The sequence below is a fragment of the Nannospalax galili genome, unplaced genomic scaffold (assembly GCF_000622305.1).
Source record: "Nannospalax galili isolate Female #2095 unplaced genomic scaffold, S.galili_v1.0 scaffold410, whole genome shotgun sequence".
Lineage (NCBI taxonomy): Eukaryota > Metazoa > Chordata > Mammalia > Rodentia > Spalacidae > Nannospalax > Nannospalax galili.
Window position 1 is genome coordinate 1,932,564 of NW_008329143.1, and position 26,886 is coordinate 1,959,449.

The 26,886-nt window shown below is 43.9% G+C and overlaps 1 protein-coding gene across 5 annotated transcripts in view; it reads right to left on the reverse strand.

The window, feature by feature from the left end:
* The window catches only part of Slc7a6 (solute carrier family 7 member 6), a 27,368-nt gene continuing 482 nt past the window's right edge, over window positions 1–26,886 (reverse strand). For 2 of the 5 annotated variants that reach the window (XM_008834020.2, XM_008834028.3), the window contains exons 2-12: window positions 25,034–25,149; window positions 22,968–23,024; window positions 16,789–17,347; window positions 8,675–8,800; window positions 5,830–5,974; window positions 5,047–5,170; window positions 4,699–4,802; window positions 2,570–2,666; window positions 1,369–1,518; window positions 755–938; window positions 1–194 (exon numbers count right to left, since the gene is read on the reverse strand). In XM_008834020.2, coding sequence (XP_008832242.1) covers window positions 100–194; window positions 755–938; window positions 1,369–1,518; window positions 2,570–2,666; window positions 4,699–4,802; window positions 5,047–5,170; window positions 5,830–5,974; window positions 8,675–8,800; window positions 16,789–17,347; window positions 22,968–22,982 — 1,599 coding nt within the window. In that variant the 5' untranslated portion in view covers window positions 22,983–23,024; window positions 25,034–25,149 and the 3' untranslated portion in view covers window positions 1–99. The remainder of the gene's footprint in view (window positions 195–754; window positions 939–1,368; window positions 1,519–2,569; window positions 2,667–4,698; window positions 4,803–5,046; window positions 5,171–5,829; window positions 5,975–8,674; window positions 8,801–16,788; window positions 17,348–22,967; window positions 23,025–25,033; window positions 25,150–26,886) is intronic. The other 3 variants (XM_008834034.2, XM_029563965.1, XM_029563971.1) reach the window with 2 other exon arrangements.

Below are 26,886 nucleotides of genomic sequence, written 5' to 3' on the forward strand. Positions count from 1 at the left end.
TGGGCCAACAAGCTCCTTTAATTCAGAAGGGTTAAGCATCTGGTCTTTGGTGACTATTGCCACAGCCTTCTGGGCTTCAGGGAATGTAATCTCTGGCTTCTAGTTAGTTTTCCTCTCAATATTTTTCTCTTCAGCTATATCTAGCTCAGTCAGGACACAAAAGCAAAGCTTCTGGGTTATTCTGGTGATAGTACCTAAATGAAAATAAGAAGCACAGGATTTAGCAAACACATTTCGCTACAGTTCCAATCTGAGTTATCATTAAACTGAAAGCATTATCTGTGACTCCCTTCCCACCTGTTCTTTGGGTACAATAAGCCTGGCCCCTAACTATAATATTCTTTTCTATTCCATACCCAGCCAGAGTCTGAGACATGACTTCTTTTCTTCCCAGGTGAACTGCACTGTCAAGAGGTAGTGCTTTAAGATAGGCATGGTGGTAAATGCCTGTATCCCAGCACTTGAGAGGTAGAGGTAGTAGGATCAGGAATTCAGGGCCATCCTCGGCTACATAGTAGGTTCAAGGTCAGTCTAGTTTACATAATACCCTGTGTGTTGGGGGTAGCAGAGCCCCACCCCCCAGATCGGAGTCTGGCTGGACCGGCTTTCCCCACCCTACAGAAAAAAAAAAAAAAAAAACCCTGTCTCAAACAACAACAAATCTTATCAGTAGTACAGGGAATTGTTAGCCTCTGCATTAACCTGTGAGCATGTACACACAGCCAATGAGCAAATGAGTTAAAGAGACACTCACCCAGAACATTCCGAATAAAGAGTGGCCTCTGGGACTCTGGCAGGTAAACACCTAAGAAGTAGACAGGGACCCCAGAGAGGGCAATCCCAATGCCAATAAGGGAATTGATGGTGTCACTGTAGAGGGGCACAGTCACCAGAAACACGGAGCATAGGCAGAACACGATGGGAAAAAACAGGCTCAACTGAAATGGAGGGAAGCAGAAGCAAGATTATGTAGGGTGGGATGAAAGAACACAACCTGGGCAAGAGGTTTAGGAAGGGAATCCACCCCTTCTAGTATGCACAGAGTTGCAGACCTTGAGCCATCCTTAGCTACATAGTTTGAAGCTAATCTGGGCTTCATGAGGCCTTATCTTTAAAAAAAATAAAATAAAGTTGGGGACTTGAGAGATGGCTCAGGGGTTAAAAGCACTGGCTGCTCTTGCAGAGGACCCAGGTTCAATCCCCAGCACCCACATGGCAGCTAACAACCATCCATAACTCCCATTCCAGGGGAATCTGACACCTTCTTCTGACCCCTGAGGACATTGCACAACACAGGTGCACTTACATACATGCAGGCAATATACTAATAAAATAAAAATAATAAAATTATTTTAAAACATTGCTGACCTTGAGAGGCCGAGGCCAATCGGGCTCTTTCCAGCGAAGGTAGAGTTGTCCAACAACAGACAAGCCCACAAAGAACCAGTAGCTGAAGCTGAAGTAGTTGATGAGCAGGAAAACATTCTCCACAATGAGGTAGATGAGTGTCATGGTGCACTGTGGAGTAGATGATGGAGAGAAGTGAGCATCGTTACCTCTAGCAACCTCAGGAGACTACATCACCCAGCAGTCTTGTCAGTTCTGATGCAGCATCACCAGACGACTCCTGACTTTTCAGTGACCCTTGATGACACCAGATAGATCCATTATACACTTTAACCTTCAAGGCAACATCTTTGCCTCTAACTATACTCAGTGATCCCCTTGTTGCCAGCATTTCAGTAATAAAACAGACTCCTCTCCCTTTCTGATGGCAGACAGCTTTCACCACGCCAACCTCAATGTGAATCACACTGTTCCCCTGAGAGCTCTTTAGACCTGGATCCCAACCACCTGGCATACAAATGGAAGCACTACCTCCAGAACCATTACATTGATCTGGGGCTTTTGAAAGGCAGATCAGCAAAATGGATCCATACCCACTCTGAGAGAGGGATAACAATACTTGCCTTCTTGTATGAAAGAATACTAGGACAGGAGTCAGAGGCTAGAGTCAGGGCAAGGTCAGATTTGCTTAAACTTCAAAAATAATTTCTCCCACTTGATTTTTCCCCAAAAATTATCAATATGAGACTTAAAAACAGCCCATTCTAAAGACACAAGGTTGGCTAAGGCAGGAAGATCTCAAGTTCAAGGCCAACCTAGACTACATAAGAAGGTCTTGTCTAGAAGCCAGGGGAGAAAGAATAAATAGCATGCTAGGAGTATAGGACAGTAGAAGAATGCCTATCTAACATACATGAGGTCTTGGGTTCTATCCCCCAGCACTATGAAAAAGGGCAATGAACTGTGCTTCAAATCTTGACATAAAAAACAGCATAGTGAGCCAGGCATGGTGGTGCATGCCTTCAATCCCAGCACTTGGGAGGCAGAAGCAGGTAGATCTCTGTGAGTTCGAGGCCAGCCTGGTCTACATAGTGAGTTCTAGGCAAGCTGGGCCTACAGGAAGACCCTGTCTCAAAAAGACACCCCCTCCAAAAAAAGCATTAGAATTAGAAGGAATCCTGTACAGACCCACCCCAACCCACACTCTCCCAGCAGAGCTTACATTGAACAATAAAGCCGGCACAGGTGTAAAGCGTTCAATGTGGATCATGGACAGCAGGTCTGGGAGGTGGCCCTCACGAGATCCCACAAAAAACAACCTGTAAGGATATGAATGTGTCAGCAGTAGCCCTTTACTTAGTCACACTCCTCAGAAAAACTAGCTTCAGAGCCCCAGGAAAAAGAGGGTACAGCCTGTTTGTCTCCACATGTGCCTGGCCCATTACTCATAATACCCAGAGATGTTACTACCTTCCTTCAACTGTTAGCGCCTCACCACTACCCAGGAATGTCTCATCCACCATTATCCACTGACTACTCCAAGCACTCCACTTTTACCATCACCTACCAGCACTCTCACTTCTCAACCACAGATACCTCACCAACATCCCACAGATGGGCTACGTTATGGTAGAGCACCCTACCACCACCTAGTAGTATTCAAATCCATCCCACCAGGGCTACCTCTATTTTGACAAACTATAAATGTACAGCTACCAGAATGGCCTTTTTTAAAAGACAGGGTCTCCTATGTAGCCCAGGCTGGCTTCAAACTTGAAATCCTCCTGACTCAGCTGGGATTACACAGACATTTTTTAAATAAAGTCATCATACTGGGGCTGCAAAGATGGGTGTTAAGAGCTCATACTGATCTTGCAAAGGACCTGAGTTTGGTTCCCAGAACCCATGTCAGGTGGCTCACAACTTCCTATAAATCCAGCTCCAGAGGATCCAATGCCCTCTTCTAGCCTCCTTGAACACCTGCATTCATACACATACATACACACACACACACACACACACACACACTTAAAAATTACTTTTCTTAGTCAGGCATGGTGGCACATGCCTTTAATCCCAGCACTTAGGAGGCAGAGGCAGGTGGATCTCTGTGAGATTAAAGTCAACCTGGTCTACATAGTGAATTCCAGGTCAGCTGGGGCTACAGGGAGACTCTGTCTCAAAAAGACCAAAAAAAAAAGCCAGGCATGGTGGCTGCACACCTTTAGTCCCAGCACTTGGGAGGCAAAGGCAGGCAGATCTCTGTGAGTTCGAGGTCAACCTGGTCTACATAGCAAGTTTCAGGCTCGAAGGATCTACTGGGAGACCCTGTCTCAAAAAAACAAAACAAGGCCGGGCGTGGTGGCACATGCCTTTAATCCCAGCACTTGGGAGGCAGAGACAGGCAGATCTCTGTGAGTTCAAGGCCAGCCTGGTCTATATAGTGAGTTCCAGGACAGCTGAGGCTACAGGGAGACCCTGTCTCAAAAAGACCAAAAATATATATATATATTTTTTTTTTCCTGAATGTCAGGCTATAAACCATTTTTAGTGTTCACTGGCTTCTGAACTCTGAGTGTAAAAATAGCACTTGCTCTCTGTCCTGATGAAAATTAATTTTCTTAAAAGCAATTATGTTATATAGACATATACACAGGAGACTGAGGCAGAAGGACTGCCATGATTTCAAGGCCAGCCTGGCCATACACTAAGAACCAAGTCAGCCAAGATCCTTTCTCAGAAGGGGAAAAAAAACCATTATGTTAGCGCATGCCTATAATAACACTAGGGAAATAAGAATTCAAGGTCAGCCTCAGTTACCATGTGAGTTACAGGTCACCTTGGACCACATGAGACTGTCTCAAAAGCAAACAATTAAAAATCGCCAAAATCTCTTGAGTGTAATGGCCAAGCCTTTAATCCCAACATTCATGAGGCCAGGCAGCCTGATCTACATAAATAAATAAATTAAGTAAATAAACAAGTGACTGTGTTAGAGCAGACATAGTGGCACATGCTTATAATCTTCTCAGGAAACTGAGACAAGAGGATCATAATTTTTTTTTTTTTTTTTTCTTTTTGAGACAGGGTCTCCCTGGAGCCCCAGCTGTCCTGGAATTCACTATGTAGACCAGGCTGGCCTTGAACTCACAGAGATCTGCCTGCCTCTGCCTCCCAAGTGCTGGGATTAAAGGCATGCACCACCACGCCTGGCTAGGATCATGATTTTTAAGCCATCCTAAGCAATATATGAGTTTCATACCACGCTGGGTTAATATAGCAAGACCTTATCTCAGAGACAGAAAATAAATAAAATGTTGCAGTCTACTATCAATAGTAAAGCCAAAGTACCTTGATGAAGCAAAGATAGATGCATTGAGGCCCCCAAAGCAGGAAAGGGCAACAGCAACGGGGATGGTCCAGCTGAACATGCCAAATGTCTGGTCAGCAAATGTCTGGAAGCAGAGCATAGAAGGGACATTCAACAGAAGACAAGGTTTCATAAACCTCCTGAATCTACATCGCAGAACAAAGGCAGTGACTGCTAAGCTGCCCACCCCTTGTCCTAGGTAGACCTGTCCCTCACACTGCACAGCTAGAGTGGCTACAGAAAAAAAATGGGTGATTCAGGGGAGACAACCATCATGAGATACCCATGATATGAGGATCACAAGCAAATGAGGAGCCCAAGAAACTCACCACAGCCACAGCATCACTGGTAAGGACATCCTGAATGCTTAGCACTGTGTAATAGGCCACATTAGTCAGGATGTAGATAAGTGTCACAATTGGCATAGAAATACCAATGGCCAAGGGCAAATTTCTGTCGGGACAAGAGAGATAGGACTTCCTAGAACCAACCTTCCCTAGGAATGAAGGTTCATCAAATACCCACTGGGATTTTCCTAACATTTAATATAGTTCACTGATCACCAGGTCTTTGAGATGGGATCTTCTTCCCTGTGTGCCCTAGAGTGGGTATGCATCCCATGCTCCTGGGGCTCTTTCCACTAAGAACACTTTGTCTGAGAAGATAGCTCATGATTAATAGTTTATCATCACCACATTAGGCAGAATGAGTCGTGCAGGGCCTTATAAATGCAAGGAGTGGTTAACCTCTGGGGACTAGAGGCTAGGCTGGGGACCTGGTAGGCCCCGAGTCAGTTTCAGCACCTCAGGCTGCAGTCTCAGCATAATGCATAACAGGGCAAGGTCCTGTCACCTCAGCCTTAGCTGGGTCTGCTGCTACCCACTAAAGACCTCTCCTCTACCAAGGACCCTGGGTGTTCTAGAATGTGAAGACATGGGTGAGAGCCAAGGGCTTCCCCATACTCACTCTAATCCTAGCCCCACACCCTCCTAACTGGAGAAAGGGTAGCAGGGAGAGGAAGAGGGGATGAGAAGCAGAAGGAGGTATGGGAAGAGTGTGCCCACCATCAGCAGGAGTTCCAGCCAAGTTGGAGAGTGTGATCTTGCCTTTACCTTTCTGGATTTTTGATTTCTTCTGTTACAAAATTAAGGGTGTCCCAACCTGAGTAAGAGAAGAGGGCAGAGTAGAGGGCAAGAGAGAGGCTTCCCGCGTTCCAGGAGGAATTCTTAAAAGCATCCTGAAAGTGCTCAGATTGTCCTGTGGGGCAGAGGCAGGTGGGAGTTCAGGGAGAAGCAATAAAGGAGAAGGAAGGGAAATGGAAGGTAAATGGAGAAGGGGAAGGATACAGAAGAATAAAAGAAAGGGAAAATAAAGAAAAGTAAAGGAAAAACAGGGTAGGGAGAAGAAGAAAAAAACATTTAATACCAAAATAACAACAACCAAAAACTCCCAGCCCTAGACCACCCTGCCCACTGCCTCAGGTTAAGTTTACATTCTTTGGTAAAACTAGATAATCTCATAAAAACAAAGGCATTCCTGCCTTCACTCAGAGGTGACAACACTTCTACCAAGACCCTAAGGAATTTCTACTTCCTGCAAGGGATCTCACAACAGGCCATATTACTTCTTCCTATTTTTATAACACTTGTCATTTCATACAAAACAGTCATTTCACTAACAATCACACCTTCCAGTAGGTCTGTGCTCAGGCCACTGCACAATTTAGTTATGTGGGTTTATCAGCCTCCAAGAAAGGACTCTATTTGCAGGAGGTGTAGTGTGGTATGATTGCTTGGGTCAGGAAATCAGGGGCTATACAGGAACTGAGGTCTTCTTATCTCTCACTGAGCCAACACCACCCTTCAGAGAGCCAATCCAGGCCAAGGTAACCATCATTCTCTCTATAGAGGTCTAGAAAAGACTGCAGGCCTAAAAGACCAGGGGATAGACACCTAGCTGCTAAGAACAGACATCTGACAGGAGAGTTTCTGTTTTTTGTTTTTTAACCCAGACTCAGCCTTCTAAGGGAGCTTGTCATTGCCCCCCTGAAGAAAGTCTAGACTCAGAAGGTGGAGAGATGGTTCAGCGATCACTTTGAGAGGATTCCAACTAACTGCCTGTGATTCTTAACTCCAGGGGACCAGAGCTTGGGTCCCTTGTATGTCAGGTGGCTTATAACCTGTAACTCCAGCTCCAGTGGACCCCAACACCCTCTTCTGGCTTCCTTAGGTACCCACACAGGGCACACACAGGCATGCACATAAAAATTTTTTAAAAATTAAGAAAAAAGCCTAGACCCAAATCTCAATATGGCAAAAGGGGCATGTGTGCTACAAGTGAAGAGAAATGGAAATCCCTATCCTCCAGGGGCAGCAGTCACTGCATACATGGAGGGAGGATTACTCAGTAACCCAACTTGACTCCAGGTTGTTCCTCCAGAGACATCTAGATGGCTAGCTGTACTTACTTGGCAAGAGTACACAAAGGTTCTGGGCTAGATGCTTAAGAATTACCTAGGGCACTTCAGGCTGGGTAAAGCATGTAATACAGCCTTCAGTTTGATTCTCAGCACCACACAAAAAAGTACACAGCTTTTTTAGACTTTAAACCAATAGGTTTAAGATAAAGGGCTCAGGTCCCCAAGGTGATGGTAAACATAGCTATGTTTAGGGACTGATGACACAGGGAACAGAACTGTTAAATGATGGAGATATCCTTAGGTAAAGATCCTTTAGGACATCCTGGGAAGACTGTTAGCCTTAGTCTGCTCTGATCTAGGAATGAAAAGCTTTCGTTGCATGGTGGTACATGCCTGTAATCCCCAGCACTTGAAAGTCTGTGGCAGAAGGATCAAAAGTTCAAGGCCACTCACTCTGGACCAGATGGTGAATTACAAGCCCCTCAAAATACATTTCAAGACCCCATCTCAAAACATGATGGCTCATGCCTTTAATCTCAGCATTAGGGAGGCAAAGGGCATATGAATCTCTTGAGTTTGAGACCAGTCTGGTCTACATAGTAAATCTCAAGCCAGTCAGAACTACATAGTCTGAAAAACAAACAGGGGCTGCAGAGATCACTCAGTAGCACTGGCTGCTCTTACAGAGGACCAGGGTTCCATTCCCAGTACCCATATGGCAGCTAACAACCATCTGTAACTCCAGTTCCAGGGAAATCCAACACCCTCTTCTGACCTCTGTGGGCATTACACAACACAGGTACACTTACACATATGCAGGCAATACACCCATACAGATATTATAAAAATAAAATAACACCTCCCACACACAAACAAAAGACCATACCTCAAAACACCAAGGACTAGGGAATGTAACTGAGTGGCAGAGTGTTCATTCACTTATCATGCAAGAGACCCTGGTTCCATCCCCAGCACAAGAAAAAGAGAAAAGGCCAATGCAGGAAAGATATTACCCATATCACAATATTTTAACATTTTGCTGAGAGCTGGCTTTGGGAGAAATGCTGAGAACAAGTCCAGATAAACAATAAATGCTGCAAAATGACCACATATTTATACAGCCTGCCCTCCTCACCACCCCTCCAACACCTCACTTCCCCAGCACATATACACACCCTATTATCCCGCTCTAGGAGGGCCAAGTTTTCCTATTCACTGCCTGGCAGTTACAGACAAAACCATGAGCTACTCAATCTTCTGAGAAGACTCTGATCAAATTATACTCCAAGTTTCAAGAGCTCCGACCTAGGCCCTTGGCTGGTTTCCTGAAATGCTCCCTGAAGAGAACGTGACATGTCCAGTTGGCCAACAAAGCTCAGAAAGAGACTCATGACCATCTCTTGCACACAACAGTATGCTCTAGCATGCACACAGAATATGCTAAGTGATAAAGCTAGCAGAGTCCCCACATCCTCTGCAAGGAGCCAGAGAGACTCCTGGAGACATCCACCCTTCTTCCCACCTCAGGCCCTTCTTACCCTGGCACAGTTTAACAAGGCCCATGACAATGATGGCAATGAGTGCCAGGACCTTGGCGTAAGTGAATATGTCTTGTATTCGTGTGCCCCACTTGACATAGGCACAGTTCACAAATGTCAGCAGACCTAGAAGGAAAACCATAATGTCACTGGCAGAACTGAGCTGAGGGAACAGGGCCCTAACCTCTCTACAGAAAGCATTTCTCCTGCCTTTATTACCTAAGTTAGAGGGAATAACAGCTCAGTGAGAACCTGAACAGTTAAACGGGGGACCCAAACCATTTTTGGAAATGTTCCCCGGCACCAAGAATGCTTGGCCCTACCTCACCCACTCTTCCCCAACCAGACTTCCAAGGTGCCAAAGTACAAGAGGCATAAGACCTGTCTATGGTCACATTAGATAGTAGGAACAAGAGAGGACCCATTAATAAATGAGGTAAATTTGAATGCAGATGATAGATCACCTACGATTAGAGACAATGTATTTTTTTAAAAGTCTATTATATTCTTAGTTGGGCGTGGTGGTGCACGCCTTTAGTCCCAGCACTTAAGAGTCCAGCCTGGTCTACATAGCAAGTTCAGGCCAGCTGGGAACAGTACAGAGAGACTCTGTCACAAAAAGACCAAAAAAAAGGGAAAAGTATATTATATTCTTGACAATTTCACAGACATCCCTGCAATCAATCCTCCCAAACCCCCAAATGTAGGTATTTCTGTGAGGAAACTGAGGCTGAGAGAGGCTATCATTCCCAAGCTCATATTCCCAAATCCAAATGATCTCCCCATCCCCATTCTCATGTAAACCTGCTAAGTCTCAGGGAAGCCCATGGAGAAATAAGCCTGCCTGAGAGGCTCGTGTCAGACCTGTTGACTTTAAACTTCTCATGAACCTCAGTGACATATGTTTTAGGCCACTGATGGCAGTTAACTACTATGTTAGCTGATCCAGGCTTAAACCATACAGAAAACTCTGTCCCTGCTAAATAACGACTGCTTTGATCTATAGGTAGAACATGAAAGCAATATTCAAGCTTCTATAGCAAGAACATAGTGATGTGTCTAAGTACTGCTCTTAGTCAAAAAAAAAAGGGGGGGGGATTCAAAGAGTAACCACAAACCTCTCTGGCCCATCTTTCAGGCCACCTGCACATACTCCTACCCACTTTCTGCTTTAGTCAGACTCTACTACCTTCCTTATTTATCCACATGTCCTCCCCTCCTCTTGCCACAGCCACTGACATCCACTTCCAAAGTCTAGCTCAGCCCTCCCTCACTCCCTCTGAAAATCTCTCAGATGTACAGGGAAGTCTCTCCCTGAGTTCTCTTCACATTTCACTTCACAGCATAGCTTTGTGTCTAATACTATAGTCCTGAGGACATCTGATTCCAGGAGATCTCTCCCTCAGGTATCTGAGTCTTGTTTGCCCAAGACCACAAATTCTCAAGAGGGCAACAGCACAGTGTGTTCTTAGGCTCACTGCTCAGCAGAGGGGGGACTGATGAACCCCAGTTGGAATCAGGTAGTGATGGTTTTCATTCAATGGCCAATTCCCTGGGGTAAGCCATTTGTCTGAAAGGTGGGCTTTCCTTTACTCAAAGAATAGCACCTAGGGCCAGCTGTGAAAATGACCACATGTGACAGAGCATATGGTGTTTTTTAAGAGCTTCACTTAATATGCTGGCAAATACCACAGGTACTCACCAGTCAATCATGTGAGGTTGGGGACACCCAATGAATCAATCATATGGGGTTGGTGACACAGTAGTCAAGTGGAAGAGAAAAAGCCTAAAGAAATGTGTACTGAGAGTCTTCCCATAGACCTACCCTGCTGAACAAAGTCCTCCCTGTGGTTAAGCCTGGATCAGCTCTCATCTATAGTTAAACAGGCACAGGCGCCAGTGCAATATAGTAAACATTTTTAGGTACTTGTCCAGCCCCTTCCTAGGATTTGCATTCCTTCACCTATCAGAGCTGATCAAGCCTGACATTGTACCCAAGCAAGGCTTAGGAGATCATATCTTCCAGGAACATGGAGTCATGATACTAAGTGTATCTATCTAAAAGCAGTAAGCTAGCTACCCTGAGTCAAGAACCACAGTAAGTCAAAAAACATATAAGCCCTGAGTAACAGCAGAACAAAAACCAAAAGCAGAGGAAGAAAGTAGGACTACAGAAAGAAGCAGGGTATGAACTTGTGAGAAAAAGATGACAGAAATACAAATACAAACACAGAAAGAAAATAGAAACAGAGACAAGACAAAGACAAGGCAGAGACCGAAAGAGGGATAAAGAAGAGAGACCAAAAATTAGATACCACAGGAGAAAGAATCACAATGTCCTAGCCAAGCTCACTGAGTTTGGAGCCCCAAGTTGGAGAAGAGAGTGATACCCCACTCAGCCACATGTCAGGCACTGTCTCAGTTCTGTGCCTTCTCTCCATTCTTCTGCAATTTTCCTGCAGCCTTGGTCCTCTCTGCACACAAGTAAATAACAACACATAGTGGGAAAACAACGATTTACTAGACTCACTAATGAGTTAATGCGCTGTTCATGGACGTCCCTGCAGGCTCCATTCCAAAGGCCAGCTAGATGGGTATAATAGCACCTGGTCGATAACAATGACCAAGAGGAAGACTAAAGAAAGCTGGAGAGGAAGGAATCCTACTTCTATGGTGTATCTTTTTACATTTTGACTTATTCATGTTGCACCTAGGTGTATTTCTCAATGAAAGTAGCTAATAAGCCACAACATATAGCCAGAGAACAGAACCAGGAGGATGAAGTCAGGTGCCTAGGGCACAAAATTTAAGGAGTATTCCTTATCAGGGAATCAAGAGCAGGAATCTGAAAGTGTACATTCTTACAGGCTGGCCCTAGGCAGCTAGCCTCATGCTAAGTCCTGCAAAGAACACAGGCTCCAGTAGAAGTCAAGTCCCTTGATTATTTCCTGCTTCTAACTAGTAAACAAAATTTCACCATCCGACCCACACCCCTTTATGCCTCCCAGATACTCTAGGCCCATCCAACTCTCTAGACTTGAGTCTGGAGGCCAGGTGCTCAGATTCCACTGCCACAACTCAAACCTCCAAGCCTTCTTTCTTCTGATTAGACAATCCCAACATCAATGCGAATGGGACCTACACTGAGGTCTCCAAGGATGAATGCCTACTTTTAGTCTGTTTTGGTGGCTCTGGGGATTGAACCCAGCTATACATGTTATGCAGTTGCTCTACCACTGGGTCATAGCCCCAGCCCTTCTGGGAGCTTGTTGCTGAGATCTGACTGTAGATCTGGGATGAACACCAAGACAGAAACAAATCGTCAAAGTCCCTCTGTGGCAGAGACTGCTGGTCACCATCCGTATCTGTTTTCCCTTCTCCTTAAATTCTCCAGAAATTTCAGCTGGTCAGGGCTGTCCCAAACAGGCATTTTCCAGCCTTTCCCATAGGTAGATCAGCAAACAATTTTTTCCCTAAGAATGTGAGCAGATGTTTCATATAAGACTGCAGGAAGTGCCTCTTAAGGCAAAGGTGTACCTTGCTCTTTGTCCTTCCTGTCAGCTACAACACAGATAACAGCCAGAGCATGAGAGTCATCCTGGGCCATAGCAAGAAACCAGAGGCTGAGGACAGCAGAGTAGTCAGAGAGAAGATAGGAACCTGCTCCATACAGTTACCTCCCAGACCACCCTTAACACGTGGGAGATATAACCAACAATGTTTCAGCCATGCTGCTTTGGATTTTCTGTTGTATGTTTAAACCCAAATCAGTTCTGAATAACAAATGTACTTCCCGATGGAGCAGAGCCTCTCTCACACATTCTTCCCTTGACAAGGAGGCAGCAAGGCAATCTACAGCTGCAAGCCCCCTCTATGCTGAGTCACAGCTCCCTATTCCCACAAGTGGAGCAGTGGGAACCTTCCAAAACCTCACACACACTAGATGTTTCTGGGGAGTACTCATGGTCAGGGGGAGCACAATCACACACAATAACAACAAAGATCAAAGTTAGATGTGGTGGCTATACTTGCATGTAATCCTAGAGCTTGGAGGTAAAGGCTGGAGGATTAGGAGTTCAAGATTGGGCCAGCAAGATGGCTCAGCAGGTAAAGATGCTTGCTGCCAAGACTGAGGACCTAAGTTTCAGTCCCTGGGACTCTCATGGTAGAAGATGAGAGAACCTACCCCTGAAAGTTGTCCCTTGACCTTCATACACGTGCCACGGCATGCACATGTGTACAAATATACATAAATAAATCAATGCAATTAAAAATTTCAAAACAAAGTTGGGCATGATGGCAAACACCTTTAATTTCAGCACTGGGGAGGCAGAGGCAGGTGGATCTCTGTGCAATTGGGACTAGGCTGGTCTACATATATATGAGTTCCAGGCCAGCTGTAACTACAGATCCCCTGTCTCAAAACAAACAAAAAAACCCCAAAACAACAACAACAAAAACCCCACCAATGTTTTCTTAATTTTCTTTAAGAAAATGAAAAAAAAGAACGATTATTTTGCCAGTTGTAGGGGTCTACAACTGTAATCTCAGTACCACAAACAAAAAGGAAAAGAAATCATTTTTCTACTACAGTTCCATAAGTATTTAAGAGCCCCTAAGCAGCCTAAGGCCCACCCAGCACTGAAAATTCCAAGATCACAAGGCACATCTTCAAGACAGCTTCCCATCTGCAGCACAACTGACATTTTGGGTCAGATAAATCTATAGCCCCTGTTTAGCAGGATGTTCAGCAGTACTTCTGGCCTCTAGCCATCAGATACCCTCAAAATGTCTCCATGCCATGCCACATGCCCCATGCAACCCAAACTCACCTCCTACTGAGAACTACTGCTCTAGGACAATCTGAATTACCCCCAGTATTACTTGGATTTCCCTGCTAATGTAACTGGGGAATGGGGTAGAGTACAGATGTAAAGACAGGGACTAAAGCAGCAATGCCTTCAAGGGTCAAGAAAGTAATACAAATATGGGGGCTAGGAAGCTGGCTCAGCACTTAAGAGTGCTTACTGCTCTTCCATTAAAACTAAAAATAGGGGCTGGGGAGATGCCTCAGCAGTTAAGAGCACTGGTTGCTCTTCCTGACCTGGGTTCAGTTCTCAGCACCCACATGGCAGCTAACATCCATCTGTAACTCCAGTTCTAGGAGATCTAACACCCTCTTCTAGCCTCTGTGGGCACATGGCACATTTACATACATGAAAGCAAAACACTCACACATATAAAATATAAATAAATCAATCGTTCTTTAAAAAGTAATAAAATGAGAAAGACAAGAAAGTCTGGGTATAAAATAAGTGGATGCCAAAGACTACAGTAGACTAGGGAGCATATATTCCACTTAAAGGTTAGCAACAGCTGTTCAAAATCAGCTGACTGCCTGAGGCAGGAATTTGGGTTCAAGAGAAAATGGACATTCTAATTTTTCTTTGCTTCTATTGCATTTTTTTGTTTTGTTTTTTTTAAGACATGGTCTTGCTATGCAGCCTGAGGCTGGCCTGATACTATATAACCCAGAATGGCCCTGAACTCAAGAAATCTTCCTTTCTCAGCCTTCTAAATGTCGACATTTATAGGTATTTGGCACTACACCCATATAAACTCTGATTTTTCAAATGCTGATAATTCATTCAAAATTATTTTTAAAAATGTGTTAGGGAATGAGAACAGAGAGAACATAGAGGCAATATGATAAAATTCATTATATACATTTACAAATACCATAATGAAACCCATTACTTTGCAAAGTTATAAATACTTTTAAAAAATAGGAAGAGACCAGAGCCACATGAATGTGCTCCCTGTCTCCTGTGGTATGAAATCCTGTGATACCTTGGGAATTCTATTGACAAGGCTCTTAACCAGTTGCAACCCCTTGATCTTAGACCCAGATTTCTCAGGACTGGAACTCAGACATTTCCAGAGTTCAGGTCTGAGGGCAGGAACTTGTCAGAAGATTAAGATATAAAACCATGTTGCATTCTGACTGACTAGGCTTTAGGATTCCATTTATTTCCCTTCTTGGAACTTAGAGGTCATTGACCCAGGCTTTAAACAGAGCTAGGATATACTAGAAGGGTAGGAATGGCATTGGAAGCAACACGATCTCAAGAGACATAAATCATGAAGGTTTGAAGCTTGCATAGGACAGGAGAATGATGTTTTGAAATTGAAACACAAAAGGAGTCCACCTTGTTGGTTGGAAGATTGCATAAAGAAGTTACAGACATGCCAGGCTAGACAAAATTTCACTCCAGAATGAAAGACCCAGGAAGTCTCCACACAACCAACTATGGGGAAAGGCTGGTGGCCCATGGGATGGATTTGTTAGGCCTGCTTAGTATTGATTTTTTTGTTGTTGTACTTTTTGAGACAGTGTCTCCCTGTAGCCCCAGCTGTCCTGGAACTCACTAAGTAGACCAGGCTGGCCTTGAACTCACAGAGATCCACCTGCCTCTGCCTCCTGAGTGCTGGGATTAAAGGCATACACCACCATGCCCAGCTAGTATTGATTTATTTACTTATTTCTTACTCTGCAGCCCAGGCTGGCCTGGAACTTAAGAGAACCATTTGTCTCTACCTCCCAAGTGCTGGGATTAATAGCATACAATCATACCTAGCTAGCTTGCTTGCTTGCTTGCTTGCTTGCTTGCTTTCCTTCTATTTTTTGAGACAGGGTCTCACTATGTAGCCATGGCTGGTCTGTTACTCAATATGTAGCCCAGGGTAGCCTCAAATTTGTGGCAACCCTCTTGCCTCAGTCTCCTAAGTACTAACACTATAGGAGTGGGCTACCATGCTTGGCTTATAAGACTATTGTCTTTAGCCAGGCATGGTGGCGCACACCTTTAATCCTAGCACTCAGGAGGCAGAGGCAGGCAGATCTCTGTGAGTTCAAGGCCAGCCTGGTCTACATAGTGAGTTCCAGGACAGCTGGGGCTACAGGGAGACCCTGTCTCAAAAAGACCAAAAAAAAAAAAAAAAACTATCTCAACAAGGCCAGAAGCTGTATGGTCAAAGCCTATGAGACACACAACTGAAAAAGAAAAGACATATAGCTGACTTCACCATCCTTCCTCCTTCCAGGGGTATGTGTTTCCCCAGGTCTCAAAAATACGGAGGGATTACCTGTATTGTTTACCCCTAACAAAGCCCCTGAAGTCAGGAGGCATAGTACGATTCATTTTTGCTAATTCCAAGGTACCCTTGGTCTATTTTTAACACTGTGGATAAACTATGTATGCAGCCAAAGTTTTTACAAGCAGAGATAAAGAAAAGACAGAATATAATTAAGTACCTCTGGCAGTGCAGTGATAAAAAAGACAAGAAAATCTGGGCTAGCTAAAGAACTAGCTCTGCTCGCTGGGTAAATTCATAGCAATTTTTTCTCCTTTCAGGGATTTCACAAAGAATATCTTTTTGTCTACTCCATAAGAGAAAATAAATAAATAGGGAATCCCCTGGGGTCTCTCATGCTTTGTTATCAAAAGCGTAAATACAGAGTGGAAGCTAGCATCCCCTCAGTGGCAGCAGGCAAAGCTTGTTTACAAATCTACCATAGGAAAAACCCATTTGGGTGTTAGTGCTTATTGCTTAGAAAAGGCCACAGAGTGACAGTGACAGGAAGGACAATGTCCTGTAGGCCTTGAGACCCCCATCATCTAGAGAAAACTATTTCCTCACTAGTGCCTTTAAACTAGTTTCTAATGAAAAGCTGAGGGCTCCGACTTCTTTTCTTAGTCAAGTTACAAATGGTGATGTTGAATTGACACCATTCAAAACACCTGGCCCCCTGAATCACTTGGTAAGACAAACATAAGACATGCACCAACCTGTCTCAGTAGGGAGCAGAATATGGGACAGCCAAGAGTAAGAGGAACCTGAGGCCCCAAGTTTGAACGATTCAAACTTTCCCATCTCCACCTTTTATACTTACGTACCTCTCAGGACCAAATAAGTGGTAATATTATTTTTTCAAAAGGTATGGTGCCTCATGCCTCTCAAAAGAACAAAGTATAATATTCAAATATCAGATACTCATACAATAGGGCACGCTACACCCTCACATAGGACGCCCACCCCACCCCCATACTTACATATGCAAGCAGCAGCAAGGAGTCGGCAGGCAGCATATGGGGGATTACAAGTGGGGAAGGAAGGCTGGATGATGTAGTTGGCGAAGGTGATGGCAATGATGGCCTGACTGGTGGGCTCAACAATTAGCAGTGAGGCCCACAGACGGATGAAGGCAATGAAGCCCCCAAAGGCCTCTAGAATATAAGCATAGCTGGCCCCTGACTTGGTGATGGTGGTCCCCAGTTCTGCATAGCAAAGGGCACCCACAACAGAGAAAAGCCCACCAATGGCCCACACCAGTAGTGACAATCCATAGGAAGCAGTATGGGCTAGCACTCCCTTGGGTGAGACAAAGATCCCTGAGCCGATCATGTTGCCCACCACCAAGCTGACTCCATTCAGCAGGGAGATCTCCTTCTTCAGCTGCATAGTTTCTGGAGACCCTCCAGGTGGTAAGCTGGCATCTTCTTTTACCCTGTGCTGGCTGGCCTCAGGGAGAAGGTGGTAGGTGGGCGTGGGACTCCCAAGCTCCCTGGCTTCCATGGTAAATGATTCCTGTACACCTGTGTGTACTGTGGCCTGGCAAAGAAAACAAGTATGTCAAGTCTAGGGCAGGCAGGAGCTGATAAAGCTTAGTTAGTTAGGCCTGCCAGTAGGGCAGATTTCCCTACCTACCACCTGCCAAGGGAGAGCATGCCACAAATACCACACAATAGGCCTGTCTCAGTTCTCACCACAGGACACAGGGAAATGGAGGTAGGCAAACTTCCATTGCTCCTGAGAAAGACAACATGAGAGCTCAGGCCTAACCTTAGGGCAATTTACAAGAGATCCCTTTTTATAGGGCAGGGTAGGGCAGGACTGTGTTTGTCCACAGCAGATTCTCCCTCGTTTTGCTCTGTTCTTAAAAGCTTAAAACCCACAAACCTGCCCCTTTAGAGAAAACCAGACTCCGTGCAGCAAATGCATAGCCCTCATGGGCCTAAGAGACCTTTTTTTTTCACTGTCCATACCAGGCAATCCTGTCCACTCAGCTCTACATAGAGAGGGTCTTCTACAGGGTTCAGCTCATATAGGCAAAGGTCACGAGAAGTGGAAAGAAGGGTTAAGAAGATGCTAAGATAAGAGTATATCACTTTACAGCCAGGTGTATGGTGGAATACACATGTATTCTGAGCATTCATAAGTTAAGGCAAGAAGATCCTAGGATCCATGCTGGGCGTCGTGGCACACGCCTTTGGTCCCTGCACTCAGGAGGCAGGAGCAGGTGGATCTCTGTGAGTTCCAGGCCAGCTTGATCTACCTAGTGAGTGCCAGGCCAGCTGGGGCTATAGGAAGACCCTGAGGTTCCAGGCCTACAGAATAAAGCCTTGGTTTTTTGTTTGTTTGTTTTTTTAAAAGCTGGGGCTGGAGAGATGGCTCAGTAGGATCCCAGCACCCACATGGCAGCTAACAGCTGTCTGTAACTCCAGCTCTAGGGGATCTGACGCCCTCTTCTGACCTCCACGGGCATTGCACAACACAGGTACACTTCCATACATGCAGGCAATACACATATAAACTAAAAATAATAAAATATTTTTTAAAAAGCATATCATTATTACAGAGACTGGACCAAGGGGGCTTCATGAAAACACATACCCAAGCATCACTATGTTCACAACACCCACCTTAGCCCCCACATTACTGCTTGCTGATTCTTCCCCAAGTATCCAAAAGAAACAGAATACAAGATTATCAGCATGCTCCTCACTACTATCTGGGGCTGTACAGAGAATCTCCCAAAATAGTTCTCAAGGAGTGTGTGCAGATATACTGAGACACAGACACACACACACACACAACCTTTGGATCAGAGTTAAACCAACCCCATGGAAGGTAGATTATACACTAACCTACCTAAGAAAGCTCTGTTAAAAGAAGATAAGCAATGTCTTGACATTGTGCCTAGACTGACACTTCTCCCTTTCCTCAAATTCTATATGGGTCAAGAGTCAGACCCCTGAGCTCACCTCACTCCTCTCACCCTGAGAAAGGAATGTGGTAGGCCATATAATTATCACCCAGAAGTTAATCCTTAAAGACTACATGGATAACTTCCAAAGATAAGACTGAGATCAGTACTCCATCTTTCCAGAAGTCTCTACTCAGCAAAGATACAAAGCTGGGCAGAGTAGCACATATCTGTAATTCCAGCACTTAGGGAGGCTAAGGCAAAGGGATCACAGGGTTCAAAGTCAGCCTGGACTACACAGTGAGACCCTTTTAAAAAGAGAAAAAAATATAAAATTTATATATATATATGAAATCAGATCCTGGCTTCATAGGGCTCAGAGTAACGGAATCACAGTCTTCTGAGAGTAAAACGTGCTCATGGAAAACTCTGATCTCCACAGACCGCACCCCAAAGTCCTGTCTTACCTGTCCCAATTGCAGTCCAAGAGTCTATATGGACCTGAACTCAAGCGAAAAAGCTTCTCTGGGGCATAAGCAGTCTTTCGAAGTCCCAGAAAAGTAGGGCTAGCCTACCTCTGCTTTAATGAGGCTAAGCTTTTAGAAAGCGCTTTTCTTTCACTCCTGGCACCAAGCTATGCATGTTTCCCTATGCAGGCATGTGGGAGCATATTTGTTTTCACATGTCTGTCAGGTGAGGCCAAGCTTCCATGGGAACAAATCCAGTAAACAGCTGGGAGTCCCTTCTCATATTCTCATGGAAGAGAAGTGCAAGGAGACCTGCAGGGTGCCTTTTCTACCTAACTCAACAGAGACAGGGGGTAAAGCCTGATCCTAGTGACCATTCCAGCTTCACTCCAGCTTCCTCTAGCTATCAGGTATTCCTTTTGTACCTATGCAATCTGACACTACCATGTCTAATGTGACTTTTTAAGTGTGTTTGATAGACTAGATAAACTATTGAAGTGGCCTTATTTACTCAGACTCTTGGTTCCAGCACCAAAATAAGAGACAAGGGTCCTGATGGAGTTTAGGTCCTGTGTCAAGGAGAAAAGCAGAGTCACATCCAAGGGAGAAGAGTTGAGGCTTTTTTTCTTTATTCAGTAACAAAATGTAATTGTCACTAGAAGCCTGTCCTTAGCAAAAATAATTAAAGTCCCTATTTTTTTATACCGAAGAGCAAAATTGTAAAGTAACTATAGAAAGCTCCCTAAGGGCTGATGACTAAATCCCAGGCTGATTTGGCCATAAAACTCAAAGGCCATTCTTGTCCTTTCCTCTAAATCTAAACCTCACTTCACATGTCCCTAGGAAAATCTGCCAAGCATCTATAGTATGCTTTGTTCTATACTGGAGACATCTCAATGAATAAAATTGTTATGAGCATGGATCATGTCCTCCCAGTACAATCAGGTAGAAATGAGGACATGAGATCAGAAAGGTCATAATCAGAGACCAGAATTCACTCACCCTTCTCTGACCTTCAGCTACTCTTCCCAACAACCTCACTGACCTTCTGTGTGTGTTAAACTAGACAATATGAAACTCTTCAACAAAATGTGAAGGCTTGGGCCAGCAAGATGGCTCAACAGGTAAAGGCATTTGCCACCAAGCCTGATGGCCTAAGTTTGATGCCCAAAATCCACATGGTAGACAACTGACTGCCATCAAGTTATCTTCTACCCTTCAGATATACACGCATAAATAAATGTAATTTTAAAAAACTATAAAAGGAGGAGTATGGTGGCTCACACCCTTAATCCCAGTACTCGAGAAGCAGAGGCAGGTAGATATATCTGTGAGGCTGAGGCCAGCCTGGTCTACATAGGGAGTTCTAGGCCAGTCAGGGCTACATATTGAGACCCCGTCTCAACAAAAAAAAAAAAAAAAAAAAGAGGTTCAGGGAATGATGATAAAGTTGGGCCAGATTCTTGAAAGATTAAGAGATAACTTGTTTGGTTTTCTTGTTGTTGTGTTTATTTTGTCTTTTTGAGACAGGGTCTCCCAATAGTTCCAGCTAGCCTGGAACTCACTATGTAGTCTAGGCTGGCCTCAAACTCACAGAGATCTGTCTCTGCCTCCCGAGAGCTGGGACTAAAGGCATGTGCCACCAAGCCCGGCTAAGAGATAATTTATACAGTCTCAAAAACCATAAGAAAGAAATTAACAACAACAAAAAGCCTTTGTGCCTGAACAAGGGACAGGAAATTCTAGTCAAAACCAGTAAGAAGTCCTACCTTCACCAAGACAGAATAACCCAGAAAGATCCACCCCTCTAAGACTAAAGGAAACATCCCCTGAGATTGAGGCTGAGGAGCACAACAGAGAGCCTCCCTGCTCCCTACCCAGGAGTTTGGCAAGCACCCAGGAAAAAGCAACAGCAGTATACCGTAACTCAGAGTGTAGTAGACTGTGTACTAAGAAAGGCTAAAGTTGAGGTAGAAAATAGTCTGAGAAAAAGTCTTCCATCCAGCAAAGCCATCCAACCGTAAGCATAAGGCAATGCCAGAAGAATTTGAAGGCAAGGTTACCTAAGGCAACCATACCAACAACAAAACCTAAACATGATTCAGCTCCTTATAAATGACTAAACTCTTGTATCAGCAACCCTGCAAAAGAAAAAGCATACCCATTTACCAGAATAAATATTATATACCTCAATTTTCTACTGTTCTACATACTAAGGTAACCACTAACAAATTATAAGCAAAGAAACAGGGCAAGAAAAGCAACACTCTATTAAGAGGCAAGGTAATCAACATGACCAGACTTAGAGATGATCCAGATATTAGAAACAGACAATTTAAAAATAACTATGACAGGGAGCCAGACGCAGTGGCCCACGCCTGTAGTCCTGGCTTCTGAGAAGCCTGAAGCAGGAGGATCACTTAAGCCCAAGAGTTCAAGACCAGTCTGTATAACAGTAAAATCTCATGAAAGGAGGGAGAAATAGCCTTGAGGGAGGGAGGGAGGGAGGGAGGGAGGAAAATAAAAAAGCAAAGAAACAACAATAAGAACAATAACAACAACAAAAAACAGAAAAGGACTTGGGAGATAGCTCAGTGCTTCTTCCTGTGTAACCAAGAGACACCCTGTCTCAAAAAACAAGTTGACTGCAGGGCATAGTAATCCCAGCACTCAGGAGGCAGAGGTTGGTGGATCTCTACGAGTTCGAGGCCAGCCTGGTCTACATAGTGAGTTCCAGGTCAGCTGGGGCTACAGGGAAATCCTGTCTCAAAAAGACCCCAAAAAAACCCCCAAAAACCAAAAACACAAAGCATGTATAATTATGGCCCTAGGTTTGATTGGGGGGGTGGGGGGATAAAAGATTTACACTATAAAATTAGACCAACAATTTAAAAATTAAGAGGTATAAATAATAAGCCACAGCAGAGAGTTGGGTGTGATGACTCATATCTGTATAGCGGACTGGACTCAAACTTGCAGTGCAGTGATCCTCCTGCCTCTGCATTCCAAGTGCTGAACTCTAGGTGTGTATCACCAAGTCTAGCTAAAAAGGCAGATTTTATCCAATTATGTAATTATATTAAATGTAAATGATCTAAATACACCAAGTAAAAGGTATTGCTGACACTATTAGGCTGGATAACAAAGCAAATCCCAATATGCAGTCTATAGGAAACTCACTTTAAATATAAAAACATAGCTGAGTGTGGTGGCACATGCCTTTAAACTCAGCCACTTGAGAGGTAGAGGCAGGCGAATCTCTGTGAATTTGAGGCCAATCAGTGCTACACAGTGAGACCCAGTCTCAAAATAACTATATACATACACAATATGAATGGGGGGGGTGGTTTGTTATTTTTTTTCCTTTTGAGAGAGTATCTCTGAACCAGAAGTCAAGCTGTCCAAGAACACCAATATATAAATCAACTCAGGCTGACATGGAACTAACTCACTATATATAACTGTCAGTGTTCTTGTTTTTCAGATAAAAGCTGATAAAGGAAGAAAAATAATGACAAGCTAGGCATGGTGGGGCACACCTTTAATCCCAGCACTCCAGAGGCTGAAACAGGTGGATTTCTGTGAAACCAAGGCCAGCCTGGTCTACATAGTGAGTTCCAGGCCAGCTGGAGCTACAGGGAGACCATGTCTCAAAGATAATAATAATAATAATAATAATAATAATGACAAAAGTTACTATGACTACAGTTATGCCTTTTATTCATTTGCATTGATAGTTATAATAGTACTACATATGCCTAAAAAAGGGAGTCCATACCTGTGTCAGAGGCATTGTCTATCCCGTCCCCACAGAGTAGATAGAGCTGCAGACCCTCTGCAACAGTGGGATGAAAATTGCTGTTTAAGGGCCCATCATTAAGCCAATACCTCATATCTAGGTAACTTGGTTTTAGAAGAGGGTCATCAAAATTCTACCAAATCACCCTCCTGGGTTAACTGCCTTCAGTATTTTTAGCAGTAATTAAAATAAACCAGTATAAGAGAATCATACATAGTTATCAGTCTCAGGCGCTTCCCAACACCCTGAAATCTCTTAAATCACTGTTAAAAACAATTTCCATGAAATCACTCAGTGTAACTTAAAAAGGGTCTATCTTGAAAAAGCAGTATTACACCATGTTTATAAAGACCCATCACAGGGGCTGGGAGTGTGACTCTGTAGAAGAGTGCTTATTTAGTAGGTTTCAGGCATGAGACCTCAGCAAGTTCAACACCCAACCCTGACCCCCACCAAAAGCAAAAAAATACAATGCAGTTTTCTAACAGGTTTTCCTCCTATTTTCCAGGCTCCCACAGATAGTAAAGGAGTTTACCAAGCCTCCAAACCCCTAAAAGTTCCTAATGAAAATTTAAAGAGGAAACTATAATATGCAATTTTTAGAAAAAATAAATATCAAAAAACAATTACAAAGGTTACAAATACATTTATGCTTGTATTTTATCTAGAATACCAGTAAACTCAAGATTCAATTTAGCTCCCAATCACAATGGAGATATCTTTACTTCAACAGTATCTGCTACATAGTCTTTCCCATGGCTTTGGTTTCGTTTGGTTTTCTTGAAAAAGAGTCTGCCTTGCAACTCAGGCTGACATGGAACTAACTCACTATATAGTTTAGGCTAGAGCTTCCTTAACCTCCTACCTCAGTCTCCCAAGTATTAGGAATAGCCACCATGCCCAGCTACCTATTTCTTTTTAACAACTTCATTATAAATATCTTAAATATTTATATTACATAAGCCACCAGAATTACTCTTTTAAAAAACATACAAAATAGAGCTGGGCATGGTAGCTCAGACCTGTAATCTCAGTACTTGGGAGGATGGTCATCTTTAGCTCAGAGTTTGATGACAGCCTGGGCTACATGTCTCAAAAAAACCACATATAAATACATAATTTACATAATAAATTACAGTCTTTCATAACATGTAATAAGTTAATGGTTTTTTTTTACCTTACATTTATATATTTTGTATGTGTGTGTGCATGTATGTGGATGCATGTACCAAGGTCAAAGGACAACTTGTGGGAGTAAGTTCACTCATTCCATCCTGTGGGTCTTGGGGATCAAACTCAGGTCATCAGACTCAACATTAAGCACTGTAACTTGCTGAGCCATCCTTACCCCAAGAGTTAACGATTTTTACTGTTGAAGATTAGGATGGCCTGCAAGTAGAGTAGAACCTGAGACTGGGAGACCAAACCACAAGCTCTACTTATGGGTGAGACCCTGAACGCAGTCTCAGGGCTGACATGTGGAACCGCAGGACCTATGGAACCTCAGGACCAACATGTGGAACACTGCATGATTAGGAGAGGAAGTTGGCCAGATCAAAAGGGCTGACTGTGTTCCTTATTCTAGGAGAGGCATCTTAACTTCCAAGTCCTGAGAAACTAAACATCTTGATCAATACATCATCAGATACACACAATAACCCTAAATAAGGTCTAAACATCCTGCTTTGTAAAGGCCTTAGCTTACACCAGCTAAAAGTTACTGTTCTTTTTTCATCTAATTATGTTCTGATCCTTTGTACGCAAATACAAAGCCATAAGTAACTGCGAGTTCCTTTTCTATATAAAAACTTGTTGAACTTCTAATAAAGTGGACTTGTGAGAGATACGAGCCCCCAGAGTCTTAACTCTGGCCACCGATCTCACCTCCCAAGCCTCTTGCACAGGCACTCCAGAAGGCCCCCAAATTTTATGACACTCAATTTACTAGTTTCATATTCACAAACTATGCGAATAACTAAAGATTCATTTTTATAGATCAAAGACCAAAGAAAGCTATAAAGAACAGAGCAACAATCAATATTCACCTGTCACAAAGTAAGTGAAAAATCACACTTTTATAAGCTGTTTCACCATGGGTCAGGTACCGAGAAGAAAATAAATCAAGGGCTAATTCCACTTCTCTGTTTGAGTCATTTAATCTCTGTAACAAAGAAAAAGAGATAACTTATCAAACAATTAACCTAATAATCATTAGGCTATTTCCTCCTGTAAAATCTACATTTTACATACCCTTTAAAGGCAGCCCCCAATTACTGAACTCTACCACACAGAAACAGCCCAAATGTGTCAGAAAACTAGCCTGGTCGTCTCAATTCATGTAAGTCTAGACAGTTATTTTGCTAGGGAGTCCGAGGTTACATGAGCATTATTTGTGTAACTTTTGAAAAAAATTAAAGACTACAGCAGAACGCAAAGAGATCAGAAAAGTTATTCTACCAAGATACTCTAAGACTTAAATAATTAGTATATCCTTTCAATCTGCAAAACAAATTATCCACAGCCAAATAAAAAGAGGTAAAGATAAGGAAGGCAGGAAGGAGAAAATCAGGCTTGTGACTTTCTTTCTGTTTGTCTCTTTCTTTTTCTCTCTTGTTGAGGCTCCAGGGTGAAACCCAGGGCTTTGCCCATAGTGGGCAAGTATGGTACCACAGAGCTATTTTTTTTTTTTTTTTTTTTTGGGTCTTTTTGAGACAGGGTCTCCCTTGAGTCCCAGCTGGCCTGAAACTTGTTATGTAGACCAGGCTGGCTTCAAACTCACAGAGATCAGCCTGCCTCTGCCTCCTATGCTGGGATTAAAGGCCTGCCACACCATACCCAGCTGTACCACAGGGCTTTATCCCCAGCAGGATTGTGATTTTCCACCTATTTGCAAGGAAAGGAAAATCAAACAACTCAAATCTGAGACCAAAGTAGGGCAAAAAAAAAGCAACCAGTATAAAACCACAGTGGACCCACACTACGTCGGAAGCCTGTGGTAGCTTCCTGAAGGGCCTCACTAGGCAAAGAGGTAAAAATGACCTCAGGAAGCAGTGGCAGACTTTATGTCTGCTCCTGCCAGATCTTCAAATCAGGGAGCAGTTCTCAGAAATAAGGCACTAGCCTGCTGAGCATTCTGCTACAGCTCTGCTAGACTAGCAGGTCAAAGCTGGGGGGGGTTCCCCAACACCAAAGGCAGAGACAATGAATTCTTTTCATCCCTCACCAAGCACACAGACCAGTGTTCAGAAGTTCTCCAAGACGTCTGTTAAATGTTGATTTCTATTTATACTGCCCGTTACACAACATGGAGATCAGACTTTTGGCTTAGTGCTCAGTATACTTTTCAGAATGTTCCACAAACATCTGACACTTTTTGACGGGAAATGACAAACTATGAAGACACTCAAAAGAGCTACAAGACCACCCAGTTCCTGAGCTCCAATGTCCCGGCACTCTAAGCCCCAACACCCATCCAAACCAGCAGTCCCAAGAAGCTTCACACCCACATTCACACCTGCCACCTTGCACTCTCAGCCCTTCTCCCTCTCAGGGTCTCTCACCAGCAGTCTTGTCCTTGGAGTAAGCTCACCAGCCTCAACAGTCACAGACCCAAGTGCCTTTCAGTCTTCACACACCGTTGCTTACACTCACAATCGCCTTCACTGCCTCCCTCACACATGGGGTGCCACATGCTTGGTCACCCCTACACACCCAATTTTTCTCTCTCTCACACTCAGGTCTCACACTCTCGGCTTTTCCCTCTCACACAGCCATCCTCACACTCAGGGTCTTGCACAAGGAGTCAGCCTTACAAACTGGTGGCTTTTTCAAACAGTCTGGCTCACACGCGGGGTTTTGCCGACTCAGAAAGACACTCGACACTCGGGATCGGTGGGGG